At 44.3% G+C, this 9,915-nt stretch overlaps 1 protein-coding gene across 1 annotated transcript in view; it reads left to right on the top strand.

The window, feature by feature from the left end:
• The first annotated feature begins 2,901 nt into the window (after positions 1-2,901).
• The window catches only part of C4bpb (complement component 4 binding protein beta), an 8,325-nt gene continuing 1,311 nt past the window's right edge, over positions 2,902-9,915 (top strand). The window contains exons 1-5 of the mRNA XM_010613219.3: positions 2,902-3,354; positions 3,853-4,026; positions 5,468-5,644; positions 8,878-8,971; positions 9,828-9,903. Of these exons, the coding sequence (XP_010611521.1) occupies positions 3,297-3,354; positions 3,853-4,026; positions 5,468-5,644; positions 8,878-8,971; positions 9,828-9,903 (579 nt within the window). The 5' untranslated portion in view covers positions 2,902-3,296. The remainder of the gene's footprint in view (positions 3,355-3,852; positions 4,027-5,467; positions 5,645-8,877; positions 8,972-9,827; positions 9,904-9,915) is intronic.

The raw sequence follows: 9,915 nt of genomic DNA on the forward strand, positions 1-9,915 counted from the left end.
GGCAGACCTGAGTCTTGGTCTGTGAAGCTGCAGGGCCCTGAGAGATAATGTCATGAGTTAATGTCACAGCCAATGGTAATGTGGCTCCAACTAAATTCCTTTCCCTGAATTATGGCCTCCCCCACTGACCTGACGGGTTACTGGACAATTACCACCCAGTCTCGGTGTCCCTCTGTTCCTTCTGCAGGAATGCCTTTGCCCCCCTTTATGAGCCTGCCGCTCACTCTGCCCCATCTCTTCTTCCCATGACTATGTAATCAATGCAGGGGGTCTTAGGTGCCTGGTGTCTTTATTCCTGCTCGCCTTGGACCATCCTAATCCCTGTGTTCTGTTTCAGTCTTGTTTCCGTGTCTTTCTTGCTCCTTGCACTGTATCACCTAAGCAGGACATTGAGGCTTGAGACAGGGATCCCAGTATCTGTTTATCTGTGATTCTACAATGCAAAAAACTCTGAAAACCAAGTTTTCTTTTAACTCATTTGACAACGAAACCTGCCTGGAAGTATGTGAAGATATTTATAGTCTATGTGTTTCAATTAGTGTGAATATTTTTATATTCCGTGGAGAAATACAAGTAAGACAAGAGCATATGTAATGTCACATCTCTGAAGTCTGGTATCTGAAGCTAGGCACTGAGGTGAATGCTTTGCAATTCTCAATAATACATGCGGGAGGGCTGGGGATTTAGCTCAGTGGTTCCACCACTTCGCAAGTGCAAGGATCCAAGTTCAATCCCCGGTACCAAAATACTAATACTAATACTAATAACATATGCTAGATTTTATGTCCGTATTTATGTAGGGCTAAATTAGATTTTCCTTCCCCTTTTACTCCTCAATTGTATAAACATGGATATACTTCTATACAAGACACCAAAGAGCAGTTATTCCTCAAAGGATAGAACATGCATTAAGAAAACTTATTCAGAATTTAGAACTAGACAAAAAGAGATCACTGGAATAAATTTTCAGTGCATAACTGGGCATTTTTTTTAGCAGACTGAGGGTTAGTAATTCCAAAGCGGTCTGCAACTTTGATTAACTTTCTATTCACTCAGTTCTTTTACAACTCTCCAAAAATAGTTTAATTTGTAGCAAATGGTTGAAAACAAAAATTATTTTTATGTGAGAATAATGCTAATGATTTCTGATCACAGTTCAAAGCAAGTGAATTTTGTCCATTTTGTTTCAATTATTTTTCTCTCATAGAGAAAAGCCAATTCCAAATATTGGTGTTCTGTAGGATATTAATTTTGCATTTTAATTTTAAAATTTTTATTTACATTTATTTATTTATTTGGTACTGGGAATCAAACTCACAACCTTGCGCTTATGAGGCAGGGAGCAGCACCACTGAGCTAAATCCCTGGCCAAATTTTGCATTTTTAAAAAGTCATTCAGAAGTCTTTTGGTGGACAATATACAGTTCCATCTTTCAAATTCTCAACGAGTTCTAGCATCTTAATGGTTCCTCATTAATTAATGAATTGAATGAAATCTTTGACGTATTCGTTTTATATTTGCATAAAGCATGTTTTTAATTTTGAAAACTATATAAGATGCTGACGCTTCAGTTGTTCATGTATTCAAATAAGACGATAAAAACAATGAATATGGACTTTGGGGCTTAGGTAGAACTTCCAGATGTGTTCATTTATTCTTGCATTGCTTTGATTCATTCAGCAGACAACTCTTCAGTAAGAGGCACATGGAGAGGAATAATAAAAAAAAAGATCAAATGAGATGCAAAACTTATTCTAAAGTTTTTAACAGTTCAGTGTTAGAGTATAAAGAAGAGCGGGGGGGGGAACCTTTCCTGTACCTTCTGTGATCTGTGAATTAAACTAAAAACATTAACAGAAAAAACTCCGTTTATTTACACAGGTAACCTGAATATGTGTGAGTGGACAGTAACTCGCAGCGTAGTCAGATCTGAGGTTTGTACACCATCTTAGCAGGTGAAGGGCAAAGAGAGAAGTACTGACCAGAAAGCAGGTGATTTTGTCAAAGATAAATAGATTTCAGGAGAACAAACAGATGATAAGTTTTGTAATATTTGTCCTTGTGGGTATGAGTGGTTTCTCTGTCTTCTTCAAGGCCGTAAAACTCCCCCCAAAAGACCTTTGGGATAGATTTTATTTGCATTCTCTCTCTGGGAGTGAATCAGCACTGAAGCAGAACTCACGTCTGCCTTATTTCCCAGAAGGGGCTGCTTTTAGTCTAATGAGGGAACCCCCAAGAAAGCTTTTACCTCAGACATTTGTTGAATCACAAATATCTTCAACTTAAAAGAATCTGTATACCCAGTGGCATACTTGGGAGTGGCATAGTCTGGTCTTTGTCCGAAGAAAAGCAAAGAGATCATTGCAAAAAGATGAAAATGGGTGGGGAAGAGAAGAACATTTGAAAACTTTCTGTGTCCTTAGATGCTTTATGGGCCCTGAAACTTAAAATTTTATAGTTTTATCCCAGTTTTATAATTGGAGCACAGAGAATGAACTGCGCCTTCACAGTCCCGAGGCAGATGCTATGGGAGAGTGCTCAGAGCAATTCCATGTGCTGATTCCTGAGGCCAAAGCCTGTCCTCTACCGCTTTCTCCATTTATGTGGCTAACTGTGGACTCTGCTCAAACCTGTCCCAGGAAGAGCCGCAGGGGGAAGCCCAGCACAGGCCTTGCATATGCGGACACTATTTGGACGGAGAGACAGGTCAGGTTGGTTCACTTCCTGGGGCTTTCCATTTCAGCACTGCTGAGAGCCTTGGGGTATCCGTTGTTTGGGACTGGAACAGGAGGTGGCACTTAGGAGGCAGCTCTGAGTTGGATCTTTTCCTGGGAAAGCTCTACCCCCCAGTGCTGGCTTGAGTTGCGAAAGGGGGTGGTTATAGACACAGCAAATATTGACAGAAGTCAGGTCAGGGAAAGACCATTTCACCCACGTCTGCTGGGGAAAGACAAACCTGCAGTTAGGAAAAGGGACTGGGCACCGGATCTGCATTCCCAGAAGCTGGGAAAATCTGAGACTGAGTTTTTAAACTAGCAGCTCTTTTACCATCTCTGTTTCTGCACAGCCCCTCTCCACATTAGCTTCCTTACCACTCTTATCTGCTCTTGCAGGATTTTGGGGCTGTTTTTTACTTTTGTATTTTTTCCCGGTTTTCTAGGGAAAGAAAACCTGTTCTCTAGAGGGGATGTGGATGTGGTTGGTCTGGTCATAAGTGGTTTCAGAAGATCTCATTGGATCAGAACTAGGTTTTTGGGCTGGGTTAATTCCAGCGTGGGTCAGGTCTTGACGCTAGATGTTGTGCCAGACTGTATGCTGTCTCGTGTTTGTGTGGCTGCTCCCCGCCTCAGCTGGTATGTATACCTTCCTTACGCTCATCTGGTAGGGCACTGGACCTCAGTTTGTGGGTTATGAGGCATTCTGTCCAAAATTTTATGAAACTTGCAGGTTTTTTTTTAATTGAAAAATCTCAAATTACTTTGCCTAATGTTCCCTACTCACAAGGGGCTCGGTATATACTTCAGGATGATCCTGCTCTCTGAAGAGAGCAGTTACCATTGAGTCGCCATTCCTCTTCTGGGTGCAAAACAAACTCCTGAGAGGCAGTGCCCACGGGGTGTTTTGTGAGTGGGTATCTTGTGGCTGGACTTGAGGGAGATGCCTACTGTCCTCCTGGAGGCACCGGGTAACTGAAAGTCTCTGGCAAAGGAGGGACAGGAAAGTGTCTGCCCATGGAGAGAACAGGAATCAGAACCAGGGATCCCGCAGAAAGACAGGCTTGTGGGGCATCTCACGGGGCCCCCAGGCAGCACGTGGAACACCAAGTGAGTCTGTCTTCTTTTGCGTTCCAGCACAGAGCTGCACAGAAACCCCCTCAGTGAAGAACAGCATATCTGTGGCAGAGGAGGTGGAAGGACAGGTGCTGGAGACTTACTTTTGTATCACAGGCTACCACCTACAAGGAAAGAATAGCTTTGTTTGCAACGGCTCTGAGCAGTGGGCGGCCTCCACCGCTCAGTGCCACTGTAAGTCGGATCTTCCCACCTCTGCCCATTTTATCATCTCACTATATTCCTTTGTGGTCTCCTTCCTCTAGGCCATGTTAAAACTATATATTTTGTTTGTTTTGGTACAGGGGATCAAACTCGGGGGCAGGCGGTGGAACCACTGAGCTAAATCCCTGGCCCAAAACTCTGTTTTAAAAATTCTCAGTTTCTAGGAATCCATTTTAAAGCTCTGTAGAAGAGGAACTTCTCTGAGAAGCATACAAGATCAGCTCTTGATCAGTATGAGTTGGGTTGAGTCACTACAATCGATTATTTTTTAAGAAGGGATTTTCAGTACCGCTGGTATCAACCCAAGGGCCCCCTCATGCCAAGCACCTGCTTTACTACTAAGCTGCACCCCTAGGCCCTTGGAGAAATTTCCCCATATCTGAAGCCTGCCTTCCTCACGACACTTTATTCAATCTCATACTGCTTTATAAATTCTCGTGTCCAAGCCTGTGCTCCCAGCACCTTGGGAGGCTGAGGTAGGAGGGTCACAAATTTTTGCCCAGCTTCAGCCACTTACCAACTTCATGAGACCCCAGCTTCATGATTTAAGCAGGAAGGCAGGGGAGTTGGGGGTGTGGCTTAACACAAAGGCTCTGGGTTCAATCCTCAGTTTGGCCAAAAAAACAAAAAAAAGATATTATTAAAAAACCCCAAAAGCCAGAAAAATCAAATTGACATTATACTCATTTCATAGCTTCATCAGTTGATTAATCCTGTTCTGTCAATATCTTCCCTTTAGTATTCTGAAAGAAGAACATCAGTTCATTTTATTTCCCCCACCATACAACCTGTGGTGTGTGAGATCGGAGTGACTTGCTCAGCGTCACACAGTGTGGGGTCCCTTTCAGAGACAGAGAATAGTCTGTGTCCTCTTCATTATTAATATTATTAATATTTAAAAATAGCTGTATTGTGTCTCTGTGGGCTACACCAACATTGTCATCATTCATTAATGTGAAGAAATCCACGTTTCTGCATTTCCCCTACTTTTCTGCATCACGAAAATAAAAATAGAACCAAAAGGTGATGAGTAGGCATGCAGGTGGCTGGATGAAGAGAAAGACTTGCCTTAAGAGAGATTCAAAACTTTTGAGCAGTGTATAACGCGACGGGATAACGAGTGTACGGTTAGCAGTGTGTAGTTGGGGGCCTACTCATGTTTAGTGAACTTAACTTTCAGTTCGAGGGCTTCTTGTGCAAGACCAAGACCATTCTGCCAGGCTCAGAGCAATGTGCCTTCTCCCACCTTGCATGGACCTTCTGTCCTCTGGTGCCACACACCTGTCCACCTTACAAATGTGCAGATAGATGCTGTCATCTGCCGTCTTCTCCCTGAAGCCTGAGAGGTCTGGCTTGTGCTGTGACGGCATCAGCCTGGTCCTTTCAGGTCACTGCCTGTTTGCCTCCACAGTGGGCCACTGTCCTGACCCTGTGTTGGAGAACGGCGAGTTCAGTTCTTCAGGTCCTGTGGATGTAGGCGACACAGTCACATTTACGTGCAGTGACCACTACGTCCTCAAGGGCAGCGCCTGGAGTCGCTGCCTGGAGGACCACGGCTGGGCACCTCCCATCCCCACCTGCAGAAGCAGTGAGTACCGAGAGACAGCCGCTGATTAGCAGCATTGCCCTGGATGCCCCCACTCCCGCAGGACCCCTCTCATCTGTGCCCAGAGCCAGGGAGGAACTTGCAGGAGGCCAAGAGACAAATGTGGCTCCCGAGAGCAAAGCTTGACTCAAAGCATACGTCCCGGTGAGGCAGACAAGCCCAGGGATAGTTTGTTCTGTGTTCACGCAGGATTCCTGTCCTGCTACGACAGGGTGGTTTGGGACATCGAGCATTGCATTTTATGTTTTTATTTCAAGATAGTTTTATTCAAGCAATACACAAAACCAGAAAACTCCACAACGCATCCAGTTCAAGATTGAATATAACAAGAGGTACAAGTCTTTCTTTTATCACTACAATTATTCCCCTCAGAGGAAAGCAGTTGGGTGTGTTTATGCATCGACTCTTTCTTGTTTATGCACATTTAAAACAAAACCCTGATGCAATGCTTTAAATTAAACATTTCATAAGTATTTGCAAACGTATATACCTATGGAATGGGATCTTGCCATACATATTTTTAAACTGCTTTTTTTTTTTGTAACAATGTACATAGACATTTTCCCCACCCTAGTAATATAGCTTTAGCTCCTACTTTTTAAAGCTGCATCTGGATATACCATAATTTATCATACTTCTCTCATGTATTTACGTGGATGTGTATTTGCATATTTTTGTTGTTAGGAACAGTGCTAAAATGAATGTTTTATATACTCCCACATCTTTATGTCTGGGCTATTTCCTTAGGATATTATTATCCTATTAGTTGAATATTTAAATTGTGAAAATAAGCGCATTCACAATATCTGTATGACAATTTCCTGAAGGGCAAAAATAACAGAAGCTGCATGCTCTTCCCATGGCGGGCAGGCTCAGCACTCCAGCACATCCCACTGACCTGTAAATGTAAAAGGTGTGACACGGAGAGCAAAATGGAGATGGGTAAATGGGAAGCAGGGAGATCTTGTTCAAGTGGATGGGGGAGCACAAGACAGAGCGGAGGGAAAGTGGACAGGGAAAGAAGCACTGAAGGGGAAAATGATAAAAACAGAGCTTTTGCAAATGGCAAGGGGACCAAGAGTTGGAAGGAGCAGGGAGAGAAGGGAGAGGCAGCGACAAAAAGAGAATGAAAAAGAATGAAGACATGTTATGTATGCGTACCAACTCCCTACAATACACATCATCACTGTGTATGCTAAATATGCAGCTATTAAAAAGTGTGAAGGAAAAAATTAGTTTAAAAATCCCACTGGGGAGGGCATAAATCTCATGTTGCAAGTCGATGCTTTGGAAAATTACAACTAGTGTTCCTCTTTGGCTGGCTCAAATGGGAGAAGATGCTTGTCTTATAAAATAGCAAAATGTACAACAGTTTACAGGCGGAGGCAAATTAGAGCTGTGATAATTACTATGCTATCAAAATAGCAATGTATAGGGACAGAAATTAGGACAGTTTATTTTAAATCCATGGAAAACATTTGTATTCAATGGTAGTGATAAAGTGGTCTGTTTGGAAGAAGACAAAGTTGGGGCTATAGCTCATGGTATTTGAAAAAAATCTGTTCTAAATAGATTGAAATATATGAATATAAAAGCAAAGTGATTACATTATATTTGGCTGTGAAACCGTTACATGTTAAATATATAAAGAGTGCCCAGAAATCAGTAGGAAAAAGACACAGTAGTAGAAAAATGACTAAAATGTGTAAGGATGGACAATTCCAGAGCTGTGAGCTCACAGAATTTCTAATCCCCAGTTTTGTTGAACAATTACTAAGAATTGTGGAACTGGAAATTAAAATTAGACATAAATCTTTTACTAATCAGAGTCACAAAACATAAAATGTTGATTTCATCTAATAGCATGCAGGATATGAGGATACAGCCACTTATGTCAGTGAGAGAGCAAAGTGATATTAATCTTGGAATGTACTTCGGCAGTGCTATTAAAATAATAAATGGCTAGGCAGTTTGAAAGCACAAACTACATATGCTTCTGTAAGGGAATTTGCGGCTACTCAAAGCATGTGTACATACTACATGAAGCCAAGTAACAAGTGCATGGGTGATGTCGCTTTACCTCACAGGTTCATGGCATTTCTGAATAGCTTCCAAACCTTTCTGTTTTATTCAGTGTAGTGATATCTACCCTGATTCCGAGCCACAGGATCCCTGTCTTGTGTTACTTAATTGTGCAAATTCTGGAGAACTTTCCAAGGTCCCTGGAAAGCACAGTATTTTTGTCTATTAGAACCCAAATGCACATCATCTCCTTTGGTTCAGAATTAAACTTTTAAGTCACCAGAGCCCTGTCCAAATTAGAGTTCCTTAATTAACACATGGAAATTCTTTATTTCCTCTATTATTACTGCAGACTTTGAACTTCTACAGATTCTGAATTAACTGTTTAAGTAATGTATCTTTGTTGTCAAAAAATATAGAAGCACCCAGCGGAGGTGGTGCAGGCCTATCATCCCAGCACTCGGGAGGCTGAGGCAGGAGGATCACAAGTTCAAGACCAGCCTGGGCTGCATAGTGAATTCAAGGCCAGCCTGAACTATTTAGAGGGACCCTATATGTGAAGAAATCAATTTCATACAAGCCTACCAGTAGGTGATAAGGGTTAGAAATACTTTGACATCTAACTTCCCAGAGTATTTTTCTGTACGTTTGTATGTGACTGTGTTTTACAAAAAATGGTATTACATTATGCATGCTCTTTTATACTTTTGGGGAGGCATTGAGACAGGGTCTTGCTATGCAGTTTAGGCTGGCCTTGAACTCACTATGTAACCCAGGCTGGCCTCCAAATTCACAGGAATCCTCCTGCCTCAGCCTCCCAAGTGATGGGATCACAGGAATGTGCCATCATACTGCAGTCATCTTTCATAATTTTCTTTTTTTAACTCAGCATATTTGTTTTCAAAACATTTGTATTTCAGTATGTACATTCCTATCCAGTCAGTCCTAATTTAACCTTTAACCTTGACCACCATTTAACCTCATAAAAATCTCAATGCTGAAAAGGACTTAAAAAATAACGGTATTTAACCTACTTATCCCAAAATATTAGAAAGGCAGGTGAAAGGTCAGAGCCCGCCCAGGCCCCACCTGTGCTGCCATGCAGACGGCAGGTGCTGGGCAGACTGTGCAGGTAGGGGTGCTGCCCACTGGGTGTGCTGGTCTCAGGATGCTCCTGTGCTCCCTTCTCTCAGGAAACTGTGGCCCTCCGGAGAAGCCAGCTCACGGCTACTTCAAAGGAGCGAATTTCACCTCAGGGTCCACCGTCAGGTACTACTGTGAGAAGAGGTAAGGGCTGGGGGAGCGACCCAAACTCCATTTCCTGCTCTCTAAGCCCTGCTCGTTGCCGTGGTGATGGTGGGGTCACTCAAGGTCACACCTGGTGATGCTCTCCGGGCGGCTGCTCTGTTAGGGCCGCCGGGCAGGCGTGGACAGGCTGGCATTTTGGATGTCAGTTCTCATGGCTGCTCACTTTCCCTTAGGCCTTATTTTCAGGAAACACGGCACCGAGTTCTGGGATTTTCCACTGCTTGGGGTCCCGGGAAGCTCTCTCTGGTCCCGGGTACACAGGCCAATGCGTGAAAGCATCCTGTTCCTCCTAGTGGACCTGACTTTCCCCTCTCCGTTGAGACAGAGTTTAGAATACTGTATCTGTGTTTTCCAAAGAACCAAAGAACAAAACACTCAAAGACACGCAGAAGTTGGGACAGGTAGAGGATGGCCCTCACCCTGCCTGGCCTCCACCTACGGGTCTTCCAGACTCTTCTCCCTTCCCAGTCCTCCCGAGTCCAGTGGCTTCCGGCGTTCGGGCCCAGCAGACTCCAGTCCACTCACGTTCTTCTGACTAAAACCCCCTGCTCCCCTTCAGCCCAGTCCACTGACCCAGCTGCGTGTGCCTCCCGCTTCCTTGTGCTTTCCAGAGCTTCCATGAAGGCGGCTTCCCAGCGTCCTGGTGCGCTGCTCCCCCCTCCACACAGGCAGGAGCCGGGGATCCCACTGCTCCCCCGCACTCCTCTTGGGGAGGCTGTTTTCCCTCCCGCCGCTGCTCTGTGACTCGCCTGGGCAGGGCCAGCCTCCGTTTCCCGGTGGGGAGGGCGGACAGGGTCAGCGTCCTTCTCACACCCGGATCCCTGTGCGGCACCAGGGTGCTGAGACCTGCCTGCTGCGGAGAACCGGGCCGGGTCTCATCCGCCCCGCTAACCGCCCACCACCGTGTCCAGGTACCGCCTGGT

This window comes from Fukomys damarensis, unplaced genomic scaffold, assembly GCF_012274545.1.
Source record: "Fukomys damarensis isolate Sample0158 unplaced genomic scaffold, DMR_v1.0_HiC HiC_scaffold_11, whole genome shotgun sequence".
Classification (NCBI taxonomy): Eukaryota; Metazoa; Chordata; class Mammalia; order Rodentia; family Bathyergidae; genus Fukomys; species Fukomys damarensis.